This window comes from Rhinopithecus bieti, unplaced genomic scaffold (assembly GCF_001698545.2).
Source record: "Rhinopithecus bieti isolate Rb0 unplaced genomic scaffold, ASM169854v2 scaffold_1017, whole genome shotgun sequence".
NCBI classification, from domain to species: Eukaryota; Metazoa; Chordata; class Mammalia; order Primates; family Cercopithecidae; genus Rhinopithecus; species Rhinopithecus bieti.
The window spans coordinates 6,024,111-6,047,466 of record NW_016803657.1 but is presented as its reverse complement, the minus strand read 5'-3'; the positions used below and the strand labels follow the sequence as shown (position 1 = coordinate 6,047,466).

Here is a 23,356-nt window from a genome sequence, read left to right as displayed (position 1 = left end):
TAAAATCAGACATAGAGAGGAAGTTAGAGGCACATGAGTTGGGTTCTGAGGCATCTCTCCAGCCACAGAGCAAAAGAAATGTGATCAGTGAGATCTGTCATAAAAAACCATGGCGAGCCGGGCATGGTGGCTCATGCCTGTAATCCCAGTACTTTGAGAGGCTGAGGTTACAGGACTGCTTGAGCCCAGAGCTCGAGACCAGCTTGGGCAACACAGGGAGACATCATATATACGCACAATTGTAAAAATTAGCCAGGCATGGTGGCAGGCACCTGTGGTCCCAGCTACTCAAGAGGTTGAAGCAGGAGGATGGCTTGAGCCTGGGAGGCTGAGGTTGCAGTGAGCTGAGATTGTGCCATTGCACTCCAACCTGGGCAACAGAGTGAGACCCTATCTCAAAAAAACAAACAAAAAAAGAACCTTGCAATTTTTATGACTTCACATTACAACATAAAAAGAAAAAAGGAAAAAAAAAAAGAAATAAAAAATGTATGACACTATAACATCAGGGTAGAAAGGGCTGATAGAGCCTGGAGCTAGACAGCCTCTTTGCCAAGCCTGGCCCCAGCAATTCAATTAGCTGTGTGACTTCAAACAAAGAACGGAACCTCTCTGACCCTTGCCTGTAGAATGGTGATAACAAAGGCGTCTTCATCATAGATTTGCTTCAAGGATTAAATAAGTTAATATTTATAAAGTGCTCAGGACAGTGCCTCACACATAGTAAGTGCTGCACGTGTGTTTGTGAAATAAAATATAAATTCAATTCTAAGGAGGTTGTTTGGTAAAAAAGTAGGCTCGGAGGTCAAAATGTTCATTTGAAGTAGCAATCCTTCATGAACTGCATTTGCTTTTCTAGGCTCAGGCATTAGATCTTTTACAAAGCAGGAAATCTGGTGAGGGAAAACCCATTTGGATATGTGTGTACCCGTGCTGACCGCCTTATGGGCACCGAGACCGCTCCGGAAACCAACCTTATCACCCACCTGCAATCACCAGGTACGCTCAGATGGATTAGCCCAACAGTAAACAGGGCGAAAATTGCTATTGTATCGGTCTGTATTTGCAGAGGGTTTAGAATTTGCACCGACTAAGTCCTTACAGTCACAGGTTAACGAGGAGTAGACGTGAATGAGATTTTAAAGGTACAAATCTTGGCACTGGCAGAAAAGTAGTATAATACTGATCTTCCCTCCCTCCCTCTCTGCTTGCTTTCTCTCTCACTCTTTCTTTCTTCTTCCTCCCTTCCTTCTTTCCTCTCTGTTTTTTTTTTTTTGTTGTTGTTGTTGTTTGTTTTTGAGACAAGGCCTTCCTTTGTCCACACAGGCTGGAGTGCAGTAGTGCAATCACAGCTCACTGCAGCCTTGAACTACTGGACTCAAGCGATCCTCCTGCCTCAGTCTCCTGAATAGCTGGGACTACAGGTGCATGCCATCCCGCCTGGCTAAGTTGTTAATTATTATTATTTTTTTTTTTTGTAGTGACAGGGCCTCTGTATGTTGCCCAGGCTGGGCTCGAACTCCCAGGCTCTAGCCATCTGCCCTCCTTGGCCTCCCAAAGTGCTGGAATTATAGGCGTGAGCCACTATACCTGGCCATTATTTCTAAATATTCTTATTTACAGCCATTTCTCACCAAGACACTCATCACCACTAATAGTGTCAGAATGGCAAGCCAGAGCCTAAGCCTACCTTCTTTCTCCTAGGATGCTGAGGTTCACACACAGATTGCTGGCTGTATGTAGTTTATGCTGGTTGTATGTGGTTTATATTGTCGTATGTGAGTTTGACTTAAGAACGGTCAGGGAAGGCTTCTGCATTTACTCTGCGCAGGCCTCCTCTTGGCCTGGGGAACTGCTGCCCCCTCCTTCCCTGCCTCACTCCTTTATTCATCCACAAATGCTGTCTACTCTTTGGTCAGGCCCTGTGCCATCCATCAGGGAATCAGATGAGACTGCTGTTGACTGCTGTTCTAATGAGCTACCCACAGCCAGTGGACAGGGGATGGTGGAAAATCAAGAGTCCTTTCGCCCCTTCAGACTCCTCATCTTTTCGAGGCCAACCTCGACCCCACCCCATGTTCCAGGAAGGGATGCCTGCTTCCACCAATGGGCTTCTAAAGCCCATCTGCACATTTACCTGCCTGTTCACACCATCAGGCTTAGCATCATCCAGCCACCCATCCATCCATGTAACCATTCATCCATTCCATTCTTCCTGCCTTCCCTCCAACTATCATCTATCCATCCATCCTTCCATCCATCTTTCCATGATCCATCCTCCCATGTAACCATCCATCCATCCATTATCCATCCACTCTTCCTTCCTTCTCTCCATCCACCATCCATCCATGTAACCATTCATCCATTCCATTCTTCCTTCCTTCCATCCAGCCACCCATCCATCCATGTAACCATTCATCCATTCCGTTCTTCCTGCCTTCCCTCCAGCTATCATCTATCTATCCATCTTTCCATCCATCTTTCCATGATCCATCCTCCCATGTAACCATCCATCCATTATCCATCCATTCTTCCTTCCTTCTGTCCATCATCCATCCATCCATCCATCTATCCATCCATCCATTTTTCCTTCCTTCCTTCCATTCATCCATATAACCTACCTTCCTTCCTTCCTTCCCTTCCTTCCTTCCCTCCCTCCCTTCTTCCTTCCCCCTGCCCTCCACTCCCCTTCCCTCCCCTCCCCTGCCCTCCCTTCCCTTCCCTCTAGCCATCCATCCATCCATCCTTCCTTCCTTCCTTTCATCCATTCATTTATCCACCCACCCATCCATTCATCTACCCACTCACCAATCCACCTATCCATCCATCTATCCATTCATCCATCCATCCACCCACCCACTCATCTACCTACCCATCCATCCATCCACCCACCCACTCATCTACCTACCCATCCATCCACCCACCCTTCCTTCCTTCCTTCCATCTATCCATCCACTCACCCACCAGCCACCCACTCAGCCACCTACCCATCCATCTGCCCACCCACCCTTCCTTCCTTCTATCATCCATCCATTTGTCCTTCCATCCATCCACCCATTCTTCCCACCCCCAACCCCCCCCCATTCTTCTTTGTATCCCATGGCCTTTCTCAGGGCCTAGTACAGCAGGCTTTCAATAAATAATAACCACCACTATTTTATTTACTGCTTACTATGAGCAAGTCAGTATTTTAAGGGCTTTAAATATTGAATGAATTGTATTTTCCTCTAAAAGATAGGCAAATTTATGTTGTAATAGACACTAAAGATCAAATACAGACTCTTATAAACTGGGTATTGCTTAAAGCCATTGAAATTAAAGCACTAAGAAAGTGAAGGATTTCTTCAGACCGTTCTGAGAAGGTCTGAACACCTCTGGAGTGGATTCTCTGAATGTCTTTTGCATTAATGTTTCTGTAATGCTTTCCTGCTCCTGAGGAAAAAAAAAAAATGATTCTCCCTTCCTGTACCATCACCTAAAGGCCACATTTTATTTTAAGCGCTCTGTCATAGCTCCAGGAATTGTGTGCATTTTTCATAATAACATTTTAAAATATTGATACAGAATCTTAACGCAGAACGATTTATTTAGCAATCCATTTACACTCAAAAATGTGGGGGGAGGGGAATGTCATACCGAGAGAATTTCCTTCTGAATTAACAGAAGAAAATGCTCCCATTTTTTTCTGCTTAATTCTGCCTTTCCCAGATTAGCATATTTTCCACTCCAGCTATAATTCACCGGGCTACTTATCTCGTACTAATATTTACACCATGATCACGAGTGGGTGAGAAAAAAATTTGGCAGCTGGTAAGGCGTCCACTCTGTTTCTCAACTGTGGATTATTTTTCTCATTTGTATTATGCTGTTAAATATCTCAATAAATCAATGATGGAGAAAAGTATCTCTACAAATTAGGGGGAAAATAACATTACAGAACTATTAGCAAAAATGAGATTTGTGCAACCGATTTTTCCATGCTCTGGACAGTCCTCAGTGCCTGGATTTCCATCTCAATCAATACTCGAGAGGACAGCAGGGCCTCACCCCTTTTAAAGGCAATTCTGGGCACACAGTCAGCTGCTTGTCCATCACCAGGCTAGGCTCAGCCCTCTAGAATGTCCAGAAGAGCCAGCCTGGTTTCTCTTCCCCACTGAACAAGCTGTGTTGCCATTGCAGGAAAAGCAAGAGCCAGGCACCGTGGCTCATGCCTATAATCCCAGCACTTTGGGAGACCGAGGTAGACAGATCACGAGGTCAGGAGTTCAAGACCAGCCTGGCCAACATGGTGAAACCCTGTCTCTACTAAAAATACAAAAATTAGCTGGGCGCAGTGGCATGCGCCTGCATTCCCAGCTACTCAGGAGGCTGAGGCAGGAGAATCGCTTGATCCGGGGAGGTGGAGGTTGCAGTGAGCTGAGATTGCGCCACTGCAGTCCAGCCTGGGTAACAGAGCGAGACTCTGTTTAAAAAAAAAGAAAAAAGAAAAGCAGTGCCCAGCTGGAAGAGAACTGTTATGACCCCTGAAAAGCCACACCCCCAGATCACTGATCCCCCAAAATGACTGATGCAGGCATCAAGCCCCCTGCTGAGGCCCAGGCTTTGAACTTCCTGTGGGGCAACGTCCACCTCTGGGCTGGACCTGCCACTTGATGTCTGTGGAAGGAGGAGGTGCCCTCGCGGTGGAGTGACTGCAAATCACACTGGTCTGTCGTGCTTGGTCTTTCCTTCCCAGCTGCCCAAAAGAACACCTTCCTGGACTCTTGTTACTGAAACACCATTGGATAAATACCACTAAGAAAGTGGGAAGCCACTGAGAAAGGGACTTTGCAAAATACTCCTAAAGAAGCCACACTGTTATCACAACCTCCAATCCTGTCCACCTCAGAAGGAAGGCTGAGTGAGAAAAAGCAAGAACCCATTCAGCTCCTCACTGAGGCAGCTTTTCTTTAAAGAATATAAACTATGCATCCTCATTTTTTATGGTGTGATTTGTTCACTTAAACAAGGGAAGTAAGGGGCTAATATTGAAGTCCTTGAAAAAAGAAATCGTTTCCGTATAAATAGGTTCTGCTATCCATCCATGCTTGTCCCCAGCCGACAGAATGAGTCAGCTGTTAGCTTCTGCTGCCAGCATCTCCCCCCGCCCAAGCGGTAGGAGGCACATCTGTTCCCAGACAATGTCCTAATACACCCGGAAACATGATCACCTCTTTTCTGAACTGATCCGGAGCCCAGCGCAGCACATCCAAGGGTCTGCACTCAATTTATCCCTCCGACGCCCAGAACGGAGCTGTGTGCTGCAGGTATTAGGGCCAACGTCATGCCAATACAAAAGTTTGATTTCATGGACAATTAAACAGGGTCTCCATGCTGAATGAAACTGTCATTCACCCCCCGAGATTTCTGGTTCCATGCACTCACACAACCAACCACTTGACTGTCAGCCTGCAGCTCAGAGTAAATGCAAGCCTGTCGGTTGTTTATTTCTTCAATACTGCCATTTCTCTTTGTATAAATGGTCAATCCGGGTTAGAAATTTTACTGAAGCAGGTGGGGCTTAAACACGAGTCTAAATACATCTGATTTTAAAAAAAAGACAGTTAGCTTCCATCGGATCCTCATTCAAGGCAGGAGGCAAAATGCACTGCATGTTAAGATGACGAAGAAAGACAGCCTGTGTTGCGGGCTGACCCCAGGAAAGAGTGGGAAACCGGTCTGACAAGCTGTCAGAAATGCGCTTATGAGAAAGGCAAGCAGTGCGTGAGGGGACTGTGGCGTCAGAGCCACGGCGGCAGCCCCTCTTGCTGAACCTGCTGACTTGGAACATCTATGGATATCAAACCTTCAGAGAAATACTGATTTTCTTCCTTATTCACTTGAAAACTCCCCGTTGCCAAAGACTGAGATTGAACAAAATCAATGGGGAGGGAACTGGGAAGCCCCCAGGGGACTACCAGTGGACAGTGGTCCAGGCCTCCAGCTGGGGGGTGTCCCCATCAGGCACGGGACCTGTCCTCCAGCCACCAGCCCTCATCTCTGGGCTACACGCATTATTTGAGGAAAAAAAAAAAAAAAAAAGGCAATACAATGTCTGCCTGCATTGGGTACTTTCTAAATATGTATTTCATGGCTGCTTTGGAGAGGAAAATATATTTATAGTTCCTTTAGTGTCATTCCAGTCTATTGTGTAAATATGTAAATTAGACTTCATGATCTAAACAGTAAAATGCCTTAGAATAATCTGTGTAAATAAATCATCTGCATATGCCCAGTGCATAGTTTCCAGTGCCTTCCAGGGAGCTTTGCAACACCGACTTGGAGGAAACTTATGCACAGCCAGAGAAAGGAACGTGTCGGCCAGGCTGTGCTGGCGGAAGCTGATGGCGGTGTCCCTGGGCTCACACTCGAGGAGCGCCCTCTCCAGGAATAAAAGGGGATCTGTGCTCTAGCCTGGTGCGAATTTCATTAGCTGCTGTTCAGTTGTGTCTCCACATGGCCACAGCAACAGGGGCTATGCAGTAGAATGTGCAAGGGTGGAAGGAAGGATGAGGATGGGAGGGCAGGACGCTCCACTGTCATCTGCCTGGGCTGCCCAGGCCCGCTGGCCGCCCTCTGCAAAGCAACAAAGCTGATGAGTGTCTTGTCTCCCAGGGGCAAGGTAGAGACCCAGCTGGATAGACATCAGGCCGAGATGACCACCTGGGCCAGAGGGGCTGCCTGGCACTGAGTGCCCATCTCCCAGATACCCAGCAGTGAGGGCCCTTGTGTGGCCTCTCCCCATACAAAACGGGGCCCATTCATTGCACCTGGAGCAAACCACACCCCGCCTGGAGAACGTCTTACTAGGGAGCTTCGGTGGGAAATGAGATGACACAGCATTTAATGTTCTGTGCGATGAGGCCTGTAATGGATGACAGCTGAGATCCAAAGCCCTCAGGTACCGGCAAGGTGTTTCAATATTGACAATCCATAAAGCGTTTCATTTGCCTGAGCTGCTGCTGGCCTTAGTCATAGAAGGGAGGGGGCGTCTTTCTTTTTTTTTTGAGACGGAGTCTCGCTCTGTCGCCCAGGCTGGAGTGCAGTGGCCAGATCTCAGCTCACTGCAAGATCCGCCTCCCGGGTTTACGCCATTCTCCTGCCTCAGCCTCCCAAGTAGCTGGGACTACAGGCGCCCGCCAACTCGCCCAGCTAGTTTTTTGTATTTTTTAGTAGAGACGGGGTTTTGCCGTGTTAGCTAGGTTGGTCTCGATCTCCTGACCTCGCGATCCACCCGTCTCGGCCTCCCAAAGTGCTGGGATTACAGGCTTGAGCCACCGCGCCCGGCCTGGAGGGGGCGTCTTTCTCAACTTCCCACGGAAGACCACGGGTCCCGCGGCCCGCTTGGGTTCCCTTCATGACCCGAAAGGGGAGATCGTTGGTGACCTGTTTTGAAATGTTGAGCAGCCAAGCGGAAGGAAGTGCAGGATCTTCAGCCCGCGCCGAAAAAGCCGGCGTCTTCTTGTTAAGTCTGTTGTCACGCCTTGGTCCCCCGTGGGTCAGTTTCCACACTCTGGCCCAACCCTGCTGAGCTCAGACTCAGCTGACTTCAGAAGCTTCTCCACGCTCCGAGGCGTGGGCCCAGTGTGAAGCCCTCGCCGACACGCCAATTGCTTCTTATCCGCATGGCCTGCTAGGCTCCCTGGGCTGCCCCAGCAACCAACAGGCGTCCTGTTCCCTTCGTGACGGCAGGCGGAGCAGCATATGAGAACCTGAGGAGAAGGTCAAGGCCTCCCTCGGCAAGCCTGAGAACCAATGCCTTATTGCTGCCTGGAAAATGTCGAGACGTGTTCACAGCGTTAAGAGGCTGAGCCCAGGCACCCATGTCTGGCTGGTGCCGCCCCATCCCACAGGCTGGTCTCCCGCACCAGAGTGCTCAAAGACACATTGGTGTGCTCGGAGGAGCAGGCTGGGGAGGATGGACACGGTGGCTTTTTAAATGATTACTTTAAGCTAAACAAATCATTTTGAGATAGTTGAAGAGTCCCAAGTGGGTGTAAGAACCCAACGGAGAGCAAGTCTGTGCATCCTTTACCCAATGTCCCCCAGTGGTAACATCCTGCAAAACTGTGCTGCGACCTCACAGCTGGGACATGGGCAGTGATGCGGTCGAGATCCAGAATGCCTCCTTCTGTGGCCCTGTGACAGCCACCCGTCTGCTGGGATCCATAATCTCTAGTCAAGGAGGCAGGCATTCAGGGAGGAGGAAGTTTCGTAGCCAGGCCCTTCTGTGGTTTTCTGGTACAGGTGTCTTTTTTTTTGAGATAGAGTCTTGCTCTGTTGCCCAGGCTGGAGTGCAGTGGCGCAATCTCAGCTCACTGCAACCTCTGCCTTCTGGGTTCAAGCAATTCTCCCGCCTCAGCTTCCTGAGTAGCTGGGACTATAGGTGTGTGCCACCACACCAGGCTAATTTTTTTTTTCTATTTTCAGTAGAGATGGGGTTTCTCCATGTTGGTCAGGCTGGACTGGAACTCCTGACCTCAAGTGATCTGCCCACCTCGGCTTCCCAAAGTGCTGCGATTACAGGCGTCTTAATCTGCTCTTGGTGCCATGGGTCCCTGTGGCGATCTGTTGGCTCAAGGACACTTTCTCAGAATGGTTGTAGATACAAAAAGTAAAATTGGAAAGGAAACCAATTCTACTGGTGATACGGTTTGGCTCTGTGTCCCCACCCAAATCTCAAGTTGAATTGTCATCCCCGGTGTTGGGGGAGGGGCCTGGTGGGAGGTGCCTGGATCACTGGGGTGGGTTTTCATGAATGGTTTTAGGACCACGCCTTTGGTGCTGTTCTCACAATAGGGAGTGAGTTCTCATGAGACCTGGTTGTTTAAAAGTGTGTGGTACCTCCCCACTCACTCTCTTCCTCCTGCCCCAGCCATGTGGCATGCCAGCTCCCTGTTCGCTTTCTGCCATGTTTGGAAGCTTCCTGGGGCCTCCCCAGAAGCAGAGCCACCATGTTTCCTGTACAGCCTGCAGAACCGTGAGCCAATTAAACTTTTTTTTCTTTATAAATTACTCAGTCTCAGACATTTCTTTATGGCGATGTGAGAACGGAGTCATACAACTGGTAATGCCTACGATCACCCGGAGGCACCCGCAGGTTCCTGGGAACCCGTGTCTCCAGGTAATGCTGGAGGCACGGATTATGGGTAGTTTTCTCTGCACTAACTTGTTTGGTGACATGGTTCCCTGGAAGACACGTGAAGAGCTGGATTTCGGTGACCTGCGGCCACCGTTATCCCAGCGCAACTCAAAAGTCTACGCTTCATGGACTCATTGGCCGACAAGGTCCAGCAGAGAGTCTACAAATGACTGTGATTTCAACGTAAGGACACGTCCAAACAGCGTCGTGAAATATCTGCAGTGGCTGGGAGGTCATATGAAAGTATTGCTGGAAGTGTCACAGGTCCTGCTATGAGTTATGTGGTTTCTTAGCTATATTATGCGTAGAATTATGTCCCTGCCCCCCACTGCAAATTCATATGTTGAAGTCCTAAACCCCAATACCTCCGAATGAGCTTATTTGGAAATAGGGTAGTTGTGGATGTAATTAGTTAGGATGAAGTCCTGCTGGAGTAGGTGGGTTCCCAGTCTAGTGTGACTGGCGTCCTCATAAAACATAAAACTGAGATGCAGACACACCTACAGGGAGATCACCATGGGAAGATGAAGGCAGAGGTGGGTGAAGCACCTGTCAGCCCCGGATCACCCAGGATGGCCCATAACCACCAGAAGCTGGGGGACAGGTTACAGGAAACAGATTCTCCCTCACAGCCTCAGGAGGAGCCCGCCCTGCTGCCACCTTGACTGTGGGCTTCCAGCCTCCAAAACCATGAGACAACCCATGTCTGTTGTGGAGGCCACCTAGTTTGTGGGACTTTGCTATGGCAGCCCTGGATAATGAATGGGCCTGCATCCATAGTTAAAGGAAATGCCAAATTCCAGTTAGAGATCAGTGAAAAGAAAATGTGTATTTTCCCCCATCCAACCTCACGGATCTCCTGAATTCTATCTGTGAACCCCTGGATCTCCTGAATTCTATTTGTTACATCTGTCATTGTGTCAGGGCACTGGTTCCCTTCTTCCCCACCAAATTGCTTTTGAAAGATTATTAGTTACAAGTGTCTTCTAGAAACTTCTTTTTGGAGACGGAGTCTTGCTCTATTGCCCAGGCTGGAGTGAGGTAGCACCATCTTGGTTCACTGCAAGCTCCACCTCCCGGGTTCACGCCATTCTCCTGCCTCAGCCTCCCAAGTAGCTGGGACTACAGGCACCTGCCACCATGCCTGGCTAATTTTTTTTTTTTTGTATTTTTGGTAGAGACGGGGTTTCACCGTGTTAGCCAGGATGGTCTCAATCTCCTGACCTCATGATCCGCCTGCCTCGGCCTCCCAAAGTATTGGGATTACAGGTGTGAGCCATCATGCCCAGCCTTTTTTTTTTTTTTTTTTTGAGACGGAGCCTTGCTCTGTCACCCAGGCTAGAAGAGTTGATGAAGAAATCAGTGCTTTCCCTGGATATGGGGAGGAAAGTGTCTGAAGTGGTTTCTTAAGTCTGGGCTGCTCCCTGTCACTGGCCCCCTCCCTCTTGGCCACCACAAAGCCTCAATTTGGCCCCAGACCCCACACATCTCAGCTCCTGTCAATCTCTGAGAGTGTTCTTTAATCAAAGTCATTAGTAAAGGGCCAGCTGGCTGTGCGAGGGGCCATGGGCTTTTACAGGCAGTGACCACTGCTCAACTCACATCCTTTACCAAGTCAGGACCCTCTGTTTCCGCAACAGGACAGACGCCCTGCTCAAAAGATACTCTCAGGGTCCCCCAGGGGAGCACGTCGGGATTTCTGAGTTCTTGGGTCAAAGAAATGTTCATATTGCCTTTGGCTTTTTCGCACTTAGGCAATAAATTTCTCCTTAGAAGTTTCTAGAAGGAGGCCAGGCGTGGTGGCTCAGGCCAGTAATCCCATCACTCTGGGAGGCCGAGGCGGGTAGATCACTTGAGGTCAGGAGTTTGAGACCAGCTTGGCCAATACAGTGAAACCCCCTCTACTAAAATACAAAAATTAGCCGGGCATGATGGTGGGTGCCTGTAATCCCAGCTACTCAGGAGGCTGAGGCAGGAGAATTGGTTGAACCCGGGAGGCGGAGGTTGCAGGGAGCTGAGATTGCGCCATTGCACTCCAGCCTGGGTGACAGAGTGAGACTCCGTCTCAAAAAAATAATAATAAATAATAAAATAGTTTCTAGAAGGCACTTGTAACTAATAATCTTTCAAAAGCTATTTGGTGGGGGAGCAGGGAATGCGTGTGCTGACACAGTGACAGAGGTAACTTTGGGGTCTTTCCTTTTGGTCTAATAGCCTCTTTAAATATTAGACTAAAGCAGTTCCGAGCACCGTGGTCCCTCTGGCAGGCAGGGTTTGATGGCTCGCTTCCTGAATAGTGTGCCTGACACATTACATATTTTCATGCTCAGATGTTCATGATTAACTGTGCAACCATCTGAAGGTCATATTGGAGCTGGTCCGTGCTCTCCGTGTTAGGCGATACCCTCTAGCTCCCAGCAGTCATATCCGACACACCTGATCAGAAACTCATTTCCCAATAATGCCCATCCTCAGTTATTAAAGGCAAATGGAAGGAAAGATGAAACAAATTCTGCTGGTGAATAGGGCTGGAAATGGATCTTAAACATCATTTTCGGAAGCCTAAAAAAATGAAGCAAACGATGTGTCGCTTTTGCTATTAATAAGAATCTTCGTATTATCAGAAACAAGCACGACGCTTTCCATCTCGGCTGAAAACATTTAGAACCCTGACATGGGTCCCTGAAAACACTCACGGATGAGTTTGAAAATGCCTTTTAATGTCCCTATGTTCTCATTCACCTGTTTCTAGGAATAACCATTATCATCCTAAGTAAGTGTCCTGGGGCTAAAACATCCCAAAACGAATGCCCTTAAGGTGAACGGCACAGCTGTGACTATGAAAACTTGGGGGAGTTGAGTGAGCCACGAACATCTTCTTTCAGCTAAACCGCCCTGGTGGTCTCAGCTTTGTTGGGGGAAAATGCTGAAAGAGAAAGGGATGGAAGCCCCAGCCACAGTCTTAGAAGCATTGCCATCAGCTGGGCTGAGACCCCGTTTGTGGGGCCTGCCACCCTACCTGAGGGCCGGGCCTCGATGACGTAGCCTGTGGTGGGTGTGTCGCCGGAGTGTCCCTCAGTCCACTGCAGCGTCAGTTCAGAGGCGGACTTGGTGACCAGGACATCTCTAGGTGAGCCTGGGGACCCTGCGGGATAAAGAAAAGATAGGTGAGGCATCAGCTCCGGGGGGCTCACATCCCACTGTGTAAGATTTCACAGGGGGGGTCAGACTGGTCGAGGCTGCAGAGTGTCTGGGCAGGTTACTTAGCCTCACACAGCCATGGTTTTTCATCTTAAAAACAGGGAGGCAAGGCCAGGCGTGGTGGCTCACACCTGTAATCCCGGCAGTTTGGGAAGCTGAGACAGGTGGATCGCTTGAGCCCAGGAGTTTGAGACCAGCCTGGGCAACATGGCGAAAACCCGTCTCTACAAGATACAAAAAAATTAGCCAGGTGTGGTTATGCACGCCTGTAGCCCAGTTACTCGGGAGGCTGAGGCAGGAGGATCACTTGAGCCCGGGGAGGTTGAGGCTGCAGTGAGCCGTGATCATGCCACTGCACTCCAGCCTGGGTGACAGAGTGAGACCCTGTTTCAAAAAACAAACAACAACAACAAAAAAACCTGAAGAGGGCAGGAAAGAGCTGGCGCATGCAGGGCGCCCCGCACTGTGCCCGGGACTAAGCGGCACTCCCTGAACGCCAGTTCTGCCGCCCACGCCTTCTTGTCTTTAAACAAAGGACAGAACAGTTGGGTAAGCGGGAAGTTACATGCTTCTTCCCCATGACCTGGAAAACTTTAAAATGTTCTGATTTATTTCAAATGCCAAATTCAGTTATTTTCTCTTAAGATTTCTCCAAAAAAAAAAAAAAAAAAAAAAAACAACTAAAACTTTACATGCTGAATATTTAAGAATTTGCTCACAGATGTAACAAGTCCACCTGCAAAGTCCATGTTGACATGTGCTTTTGAAGACGTCCATGTTCCCCAGACATCACCGATTTGATGCCAGCTCTCAGCCACCTGCATCTCCTTGCTGAGCATGTCGACGGATCCCAGCTCAGTGAAGCAGGAGACGGGAAGCTAAGGTTGCAATTGACATCGTCTGCCCCTGGAGTCCCACTTACCCTCGGCTGGCCCGGCTGTGACGTTGGCTTGGAGCTCGGGCCCGTAGGTGATGGTCCGCGCTTGGACACGGAAGAAATAGGTCACCCCCTTGGTGAGGTCCCGCACCTTCAGCCAGCGCTGCCAGTTCCCTCGCACTTCCACAGTCACTACTTTGCTCACCCCTGCAGCCGCCAGAAGCAAAGGAAAGAAGGGGGTTCAGCCTGGAGAAGCAACTGTGCACCGTCTGTTCTGTTGCGATAACAAGGAAAGCGGTCCCCGCGGTTTGCTAAGGAAGTATTTCTTACAACTAGGAGGAGTTTACGTGGTGATAATAGCCAATTTTCAGCACAGATAAGTGTAATTAGAGCTTAAGCTTGATAAGTGGGTGCTGACAAAGAAAAGAACAACACGAAAGGGGGATGCTGCGGTCTCAGGAATGGTGTGAGGGAGGAACTGGGTGGGGTGGGGGGCGGTGGTCCTGCCAGTCTCCAGGTTGGACACTCTGGGGAACGTCCCTTCCCACTTAGCTCTGAGCTGTGCAAAGTCCGGTGTCACTTGTAGGGTGACTGCAAGCTTCCGGACACAGTCACGAGGGAGGGGAGTGATACGGTTGGGCTGTGTCCCCACCCAAATCTCACCTTGAATTGTAATAATCCCCAGGTGTCAAGGGTGGGGCCCAGGGGAGAGAACTGAATCATGGGGGCAATTTCTCCCATTCTGTTCTTGTGGTAGTGAATAAGTCTCATGAGATCTGGTGGTTTTACATATGGGAGGTTCCCCGCACACGCTCTCTTGCCTGCCACCATGTCAGACGTGACTTTGCTTCTCCTTTGCCTTCCACTATGATTGTGAAGCCTCCCCAGCCATGTGGAACTGTGAGTCCATTAAACCTCCTTCCTTTATAAATTACCCCGTCTCAAGTATGTTTTTATTAGCAGTGTGAGAACAGATTAATACAGGGAGCGTATACAAGACCTAGGAAGATACTCCATCTAGTTAGACCCCATGAGGAAGCTGCAGCCTGCCTGGGTTGGCCAACTTGTGACCTACGGGCCTCAAATGAGTCATCAGAACTTTATCTGTGGACCTTGAAGCAAGGATTAAAAAAATTAAGTTTTCACTACAAGTATTGATGCCTTGATTTAGAGGACGATGGCAACATAAGAGACAAAAGTACTCAAACCTATGTGACGTTACAAACAAGTGATCATGCAAAAGTCTTGCTGGTTGTATTACCTAGAAATAGAAAATGGAGATTTCACATTTTGGGAGAGAGGATAAATACTGAAAATTTCACATACGCAGCATTTTCCAGAAGGAAAAACAAAGTTCTTTGGTTAAACAAGTTTGCAAATGATGCATTAAAAAAAAAAAGTTAGACAAGTTCTCTCAACTGCCAGACTTCTCAGAACTTTCAATAGATTCATCTCTACCAGGCAGCTCTTAAAGGAGGATATCAAGATATGGTACTTCCAGGATGGACTGATTGGCAGAGCTTATTTTCCAAGGAGCATCCCTGAGAAGACCTGCCCTCGGTGAGTGGCACCCACCATCCTGGGTCCACCTGCCCAGCCCTGTCCTCCTGCTGTCAGCCCTGAGAAACGGCTGCCCTTGGTGCAGGAGGGCCATGTGCTTCTAGTCAGCACCTGGAATATCCTGGTCACCTCCACTTCAGAAGAGAACAAAGTGCCTTCCTCCTACAAAACAGGTCCATCTTTCATCAAAGCAAATTTCCCTTATCCTAAAAATCTCCAAAATACCTTCTAGCTGGTTCAGTGTTTTCATATTATTCCTTTTATCAAACATATATTCAGCTAAATCATTTTCTTCCAAATTATTTTGGCTGCCTTTTTTTTTTTTTTTGAGATGGAGTCTCACTCTGCTGCCCAGGCTGGTGTACAATGGTGCGATCTCAGTTCACTGCAACCTCCGCCTCCTGAGGCGATTCTCCTGCCTTCGCCTCATGAGTAGCTGGGATTACAGGCGCATGCCACCATGCTAATTTCTGTATTTTAGTTTCACCATGTTGGCTGGGTTGGTCTTGAACTCCTGACCTCAAGTGATCCGTCCATCTCGCCCTCCCAGCGTGCTGGGATTACAGGTGTGAGCCACCATGCCTGGGGCCAATTTTGGCTACTTTTGAGTGACCCTCCAAATCTGGGTTTTCCAGAGCCTGACCCTGACCTTCCACTGCTCAGAAAGGTGACGAGGATGACAGTTTGTGCACACAGTGACTGTCGTCAGCACACAAACTGGGTCCTGTCCAATGTAAAGTGACTCTAGGGAGCAACTGTTTTTTTGTTTTGTTTTGTTTCCATTGTTGTTAAAATGCCTTCCTTCTCCCTGGAGCAAAACAAACCCAGGAACAGATTTTGTAAATTCTATCCCAATAGGAGGCAGAGCCAGCCTGGCCTTCTCCCCATCTCAGGTGTGTCAGAATTTTATTTATTTAATCAATTTTAAACCATGCCCCGCACTGCAAAGCCTCAGGGTACAATCCCATAAACCACCACCATTTAAAACATTTTAAAACATGTAAAATAGCTCTGCCATAAAATCGGATTCCCAAGTACATGGCTCAGTGCTCGAGTGGCCTGGCGCTCAGGGTGGTGTGATGCTCTGGGTGGCCTAGTGCTCCGGGTGGCCTGGTGCTCTAGGTGACCTGGCACTCTAGGCATCATGCTGCTCCAGGTGACCTGGTGCTCTGGGAAGCCTGGTGCTCCAGGTGGTGTGGCACCCTGGGTGATGCAATGCTCTGGGTGGCCTGGCGCTCCAGGTGGTGTGGTGCTGTGGGTGGTGTGGCACCCTGGGTGATGCAATGCTCTGGGTGGTGTGGTGCTCCAGGTGGTGTGATGCTCCGGGTGGCCTGGTGCTCCAGGTGGTGTGATGCTGTGTGTGGTGTGGTGCTCCAGGTGGTGTGATGCTCCAGGTGGCCTGGTGCTCCTGGTGGTGTGATGTTGTGGGTGGTATGATGCTCCAGGTGGCGTGATGCTCCAGGTGGTGTGACGCTCTGGGTGGTGTGGTGCTCCAGGTGGCCTGGTGCTCTGGACAATGTGATGCCTCAGGGGTTCCAGGAGTGTTCCCTAGGTGACGGGGACGGCCCTGGGCTCTGCCCAGCACACAGGATGAGCCACGACTGTGTTCCCAGTGGAGTGACTAGAGGAGCTGCTAGTACTGGGTAAATGCTGTGCCCTCTACTTCCCTTGGGCTGACCGGTCAGTGCCCGGCCAGGAGTTTGCAGATGTCTGCCCCAGGCACAGCCCTGGTTCTGGGTGAGGAGGCATGGAAAGAGATCAGACGACCCTACAGAGCCCCTACCAGGTGAGATCACTGTTTACTTTGTAACTATCTTTACCACATTTTAAAATATTTTGTCCTCACAATATACTTCAAGTAGGTAGCAATTCACACACACACACACACACACACACACACACACACACACACACACACAAATATAAACATATGGATCATTTTGTGGCAGTCTTTATAAGAGAACCACCACGACCACAGCAAGTTAATATAATTCCAGCCCAAATCAAGGACGTCTGATGTTTCACTGTGTTTGCAACCGTTTCTCTGGGACACACACAGACTCCAGGAGCATGTAAAATATTGAAAGTCACAGGGAGGTCCAGTTACCACTTTTGTGCTTCCCTGTGGGGAATCCTGATGCAACAGTGAAGGGGTGAGGGTCCGGATTTTTTCAGAGACCCCATGCAGGCACAGCTGTCTCCTGGGGACCTCCGGGAGGAGCAGACAGGAGCGCTGCCCCTCTGGGTGAGAGAGCAGCGGCCGTGGGGCGAGGCCGGTCCAGGTGTGGAGGTGCAGGGCAGTGAGGGCTGCACAGTGTGACCTCCACGGGGTGCATGAAGCTGCTCTTTTTCCTAGTCATTGCTTTCTGTTCAACCACCCTGGCCTTGGCCACACTCCATTGTGTGGCGTTGTGGCCCTTTTCAGGCTATCCCGGCATCCTCCCACATTTAACAGAGAGTTCACTTCCTCCCTTCTCCAGCCCCAGCAGGCCAAGAAGCTCAGAAACGCCTGCAGGCAGAGCAGCCGCCAGGATGAGTGCTTCCTGAACCATGGTCCTGCCAAGGCAGATTGTGAAATCTGCAGAGTCAGCTGGGAGGAAGAGAGAATGCAGGAACTGGGATGGGAGTGAGTCTGAACCCCACTGCTTGCTCCCTGTGTGAGGCTGAGCAGGGCATGTGGTCTCTGCGGAGTCCTCAGTTTCCTCCTCTGGTCTGAGGTTGGCGGCACTTACCTCATAGGACCACGGTGAGGAGTGGGGCATAGGGAGGATAAGTGGGAGTGCCCAGCTGAGAGTCAGGACCCCAACTCTGACTGTTGTCTAAAACCGCATAACAGGTGCTCCGTGATCAGCATGGACTCCTCACTCGCTGTACTTCTCATGCACCAAACCACTCCAGAACCGAGTGACTCAAAACCACCACCACTGAACCAGCTCCCGGTCCCACGGGGCAGTCCTTTGGCCGGGCTGGCCTGCACTGGACTCAGCGTGTGTCTGCAGTCACACAGTGAGTCTCACCAGGAGTTGGCTGGCCCAGGTGGCCCCTCTCTCATGCTGGGCCATGGGTGGCTGTCACCCCAGAGGCCAGCCCAGGTGTGTTCACATAGTGGCTGGGTTCCAAGGGCAGCAGGAGGAACAGGGTGCCTCCTAGGTGCAAACGCTTTTGATTCTGCTTGCCTCACGACAGCTGTTGTCCCGCTGGCTAAAGCGAGTCCTGTAGCCCAGCACAGAGTCGGTGTGGGGGGACTCTGCCCACAGGCCCGGACTCAGGAGAAGTGAACAATGGGCCCTTCCACCTCTGCCCCCTCTACCTTCATCACCCACCAATTGGGAATCTTCATCAGAGGCCACTGCTCCGGCCCCCAGATGAGATACAGGCTGACTCAGTGAGTCTGATCTGCCATCCTCTCTTGGTCCATTTTGAGATGGAGTCTCACTCTGCTGCCCAGGCTGGTGTACAATGGTGCGATCTCAGTTCACTGCAACCTCCGCCTCCTGAGGCGATTCTCCTGCCTTCGCCTCATGAGTAGCTGGGATTACAGGCGCATGCCACCATGCTAATTTCTGTATTTTTAGTTTCACCATGTTGGCTGGGTTGGTCTTGAACTCCTGACCTCAAGTGATCCGTCCATCTCGCCCTCCCAGCGTGCTGGGATTACAGGTGTGAGCCACCATGCCTGGGGCCAATTTTGGCTACTTTTGAGTGACCCTCCAAATCTGGGTTTTCCAGAGCCTGACCCTGACCTTCCACTGCTCAGAAAGGTGACGAGGATGACAGTTTGTGCACACAGTGACTGTCGTCAGCACACAAACTGGGTCCTGTCCAATGTAAAGTGACTCTAGGGAGCAACTGTTTTTTTGTTTTGTTTTGTTTCCATTGTTGTTAAAAATGCCTTCCTTCTCCCTGGAGCAAAAACAAACCCAGGAACAGATTTTGTAAATTCTATCCCAATAGGAGGCAGAGCCAGCCTGGCCTTCTCCCCATCTCAGGTGTGTCAGAATTTTATTTATTTAATCAATTTTTAAACCATGCCCCGCACTGCAAAGCCTCAGGGTACAATCCCATAAACCACCACCATTTAAAACATTTTAAAACATGTAAAAATAGCTCTGCCATAAAATCGGATTCCCAAGTACATGGCTCAGTGCTCGAGTGGCCTGGCGCTCAGGGTGGTGTGATGCTCTGGGTGGCCTAGTGCTCCGGGTGGCCTGGTGCTCTAGGTGACCTGGCACTCTAGGCATCATGCTGCTCCAGGTGACCTGGTGCTCTGGGAAGCCTGGTGCTCCAGGTGGTGTGGCACCCTGGGTGATGCAATGCTCTGGGTGGCCTGGCGCTCCAGGTGGTGTGGTGCTGTGGGTGGTGTGGCACCCTGGGTGATGCAATGCTCTGGGTGGTGTGGTGCTCCAGGTGGTGTGATGCTCCGGGTGGCCTGGTGCTCCAGGTGGTGTGATGCTGTGTGTGGTGTGGTGCTCCAGGTGGTGTGATGCTCCTGGTGGCCTGGTGCTCCTGGTGGTGTGATGTTGTGGGTGGTATGATGCTCCAGGTGGCGTGATGCTCCAGGTGGTGTGACGCTCTGGGTGGTGTGGTGCTCCAGGTGGCCTGGTGCTCTGGACAATGTGATGCCTCAGGGGTTCCAGGAGTGTTCCCTAGGTGACGGGGACGGCCCTGGGCTCTGCCCAGCACACAGGATGAGCCACGACTGTGTTCCCAGTGGAGTGACTAGAGGAGCTGCTAGTACTGGGTAAATGCTGTGCCCTCTACTTCCCTTGGGCTGACCGGTCAGTGCCCGGCCAGGAGTTTGCAGATGTCTGCCCCAGGCACAGCCCTGGTTCTGGGTGAGGAGGCATGGAAAGAGATCAGACGACCCTACAGAGCCCCTACCAGGTGAGATCACTGTTTACTTTGTAACTATCTTTACCACATTTTAAAATATTTTGTCCTCACAATATACTTCAAGTAGGTAGCAATTCACACACACACACACACACACACACACACACACACACACACACACACACAAATATAAACATATGGATCATTTTGTGGCAGTCTTTATAAGAGAACCACCACGACCACAGCAAGTTAATATAATTCCAGCCCAAATCAAGGACGTCTGATGTTTCACTGTGTTTGCAACCGTTTCTCTGGGACACACACAGACTCCAGGAGCATGTAAAATATTGAAAGTCACAGGGAGGTCCAGTTACCACTTTTGTGCTTCCCTGTGGGGAATCCTGATGCAACAGTGAAGGGGTGAGGGTCCGGATTTTTTCAGAGACCCCATGCAGGCACAGCTGTCTCCTGGGGACCTCCGGGAGGAGCAGACAGGAGCGCTGCCCCTCTGGGTGAGAGAGCAGCGGCCGTGGGGCGAGGCCGGTCCAGGTGTGGAGGTGCAGGGCAGTGAGGGCTGCACAGTGTGACCTCCACGGGGTGCATGAAGCTGCTCTTTTCCTAGTCATTGCTTTCTGTTCAACCACCCTGGCCTTGGCCACACTCCATTGTGTGGCGTTGTGGCCCTTTTCAGGCTATCCCGGCATCCTCCCACATTTAACAGAGAGTTCACTTCCTCCCTTCTCCAGCCCCAGCAGGCCAAGAAGCTCAGAAACGCCTGCAGGCAGAGCAGCCGCCAGGATGAGTGCTTCCTGAACCATGGTCCTGCCAAGGCAGATTGTGAAATCTGCAGAGTCAGCTGGGAGGAAGAGAGAATGCAGGAACTGGGATGGGAGTGAGTCTGAACCCCACTGCTTGCTCCCTGTGTGAGGCTGAGCAGGGCATGTGGTCTCTGCGGAGTCCTCAGTTTCCTCCTCTGGTCTGAGGTTGGCGGCACTTACCTCATAGGACCACGGTGAGGAGTGGGGCATAGGGAGGATAAGTGGGAGTGCCCAGCTGAGAGTCAGGACCCCAACTCTGACTGTTGTCTAAAACCGCATAACAGGTGCTCCGTGATCAGCATGGACTCCTCACTCGCTGTACTTCTCATGCACCAAACCACTCCAGAACCGAGTGACTCAAAACCACCACCACTGAACCAGCTCCCGGTCCCACGGGGCAGTCCTTTGGCCGGGCTGGCCTGCACTGGACTCAGCGTGTGTCTGCAGTCACACAGTGAGTCTCACCAGGAGTTGGCTGGCCCAGGTGGCCCCTCTCTCATGCTGGGCCATGGGTGGCTGTCACCCCAGAGGCCAGCCCAGGTGTGTTCACATAGTGGCTGGGTTCCAAGGGCAGCAGGAGGAACAGGGTGCCTCCTAGGTGCAAACGCTTTTGATTCTGCTTGCCTCACGACAGCTGTTGTCCCGCTGGCTAAAGCGAGTCCTGTAGCCCAGCACAGAGTCGGTGTGGGGGGACTCTGCCCACAGGCCCGGACTCAGGAGAAGTGAACAATGGGCCCTTCCACCTCTGCCCCTCTACCTTCATCACCCACCAATTGGGAATCTTCATCAGAGGCCACTGCTCCGGCCCCCAGATGAGATACAGGCTGACTCAGTGAGTCTGATCTGCCATCCTCTCTTGGTCCACATTCTTCTTTTGGGGTGTGTGGCTGTGGGATATGGCTCGCTGGACAGGCCTGGGATTACTGTCTTGGCGAGCCAGGGTTTTGGCCAATACCATCGGGGGAGGAAGGCGAGTGCCAGGGTCCCGAGGTTCTGCTGGCGTTCATGGTGAGCAGGGCCTTCCCCAGGCAGCCATGAGGTCCACCTGGGTGGCGCCAGGGGGTACAGGGTTGCTGAGTCCTGCCCGAGGGAGAAGCCAGGAGGGGTCTGGAACCTACAGCCACACTCAGGCTCATCCCGGCTGGAGTCAGACCGTGGCAGATGGTGCCTGCAGCCTGATGGTGTTGGGGCAGGAAAGACCCCGGTGGGGGCCCCATGGCTTAGTCAGAGCCAGGTGTCGTGTCTAGAGACAGCTGTACAAGGCCGTTGCGTGGGGGCTGGACGCCTCATGTCACCAGCACCACTGGGCAGCCCACACCTGGATCCGCCGCTTGACTGATGTGAAGGAATCAGAAGTCTCGAACGTGCCCAAGCCCCCAACAAGCCCAAACATGGGGGGTCTGCACGGCTTGTTCTTCCTGACACCCGGGGAGGTCTGATGAAGCTGTTTCTGCTGAGATCCTGGCCACCCCTCACCCTGCAGAGCCAAGGAGGGAGCCCTGAAGCAGGACAGCGCTGATACCCTCTCGCTGTAATCTCCGAGCACATTGCCTTGGTTGCAAAGCCCGGAAAATCCAGGCTGAAGGAACCAGCCCTTCGCAACAGACAAAAGAGATAAGGCTGGTGACGGACAGTCTTGTTATTTGTGAAAAGAGGCGAAAATGGGTGTGACTAAAGTGACTCCACCTGTTGTCATCCAGGGGCGTGACAGGCCCCACACTCGGCCGTGCAGCCAATGATTTGTCTAGAATATAAAATGCTTTAGTGAGTCCTCCTCATGCCCCATCTCTGAAGTTCACCTTCACATTTACTTTCAGACACACAAGTGCTCCAGACGCTTTCTAACCCACCATGGAGCAGTTTAGGCCTTGGCTCTGGACTCAGAACACCTGGGTTCAAATCCCAACCCTCTTCATCATTTTCGAAACGCAGGCCTTGGGCAAACATCTCTGTGGCTCTGAGCCCAATCTCTTTGTCTGCAGGAGGAGAAGAAAAGCTGCAGCCACAATGTAGAGCTGTTCTGAGGATCTGGAGATAGTGGATATTAAGTACTTAGCACAGTGTCTGATGGGAGCTCAACCAACATCACTTGTCGCTGTGATTATACCCGGGGAGTGCCTGGGTATAGCGAGAACACAGAATGCCTGTGTGAGCAGGACGTCTAAAAATCTTCCGAATGCTTTCAGTTTCCCAGTGAGGCAAACACTGTCATGAAACGAACAAAAAACGGCAACATTGGAAACATAAGGGAAGCCAGGTGTGTCAGGTCTTGTCTCTGGGAGACTGGACTGGGAGGAAGGTTTGGTAGGAGCCGAGAAGCAATTTTAGGGCAGTGAAAGTACAGAGAGAGGAGCACCCAACACATCGAGGCCCCTGTGAGAGGAGGGGACCCAAGACATCGAGGCCCCTGTGAGAGGAGGGGAACCAACACATCGAGGCCCCTGTGAGAGGAGGGGACCCAACGCATCGAGGTCCCTGTGAGAGGAGGGGAACCAACACATCGAGGCCCCTGTGAGGAGGGGACACAATACATCGAGGCCCCTGTGAGAGGAGGGGACACAATACATCGAGGCCCCAGTGAGAGGAGGGGACACAATACATCGAGGCCCCAGTGAGAGGAGGGGACACAATACATCGAGGCCCCAGTGAGAGGAGGGGACCCGAGACATCAAGGCCCCTGTGAGAGGAAGGGAACCAACACATTGACGCCCCTGTGAGGAGGGGACACAATACATCGAGGCCCCGGTGAGAGGAGGGGACACAATACATCGAGGCCCCGTGAGAGGAGGGGAACCAACGCATCGAGGCCCCTGTGCGGTACTTCTGACTGGGTAATGACCCATGGAATGGCCTTGCCTGAAATGAAGTACTTTTTTTTTTTTTTTT

The 23,356-nt window shown here is 51.0% G+C and overlaps 1 protein-coding gene across 8 annotated transcripts in view; it reads right to left on the bottom strand.

The window, feature by feature from the left end:
• The window catches only part of SDK1 (sidekick cell adhesion molecule 1), a 954,524-nt gene that overhangs the window by 37,262 nt on the left and 893,906 nt on the right, over positions 1-23,356 (bottom strand). For 7 of the 8 annotated variants that reach the window (XM_017894742.1, XM_017894733.1, XM_017894760.1 and 4 more), the window contains 2 exons: positions 13,305-13,466; positions 12,201-12,326 (listed from right to left, as the gene is read on the bottom strand). In XM_017894742.1, coding sequence (XP_017750231.1) covers positions 12,201-12,326; positions 13,305-13,466 — 288 coding nt within the window. Of the gene's footprint in view, positions 1-12,029; positions 12,108-12,200; positions 12,327-13,304; positions 13,467-23,356 lie in introns of those variants that run through there. The other variant, XM_017894789.1, reaches the window with a different exon arrangement.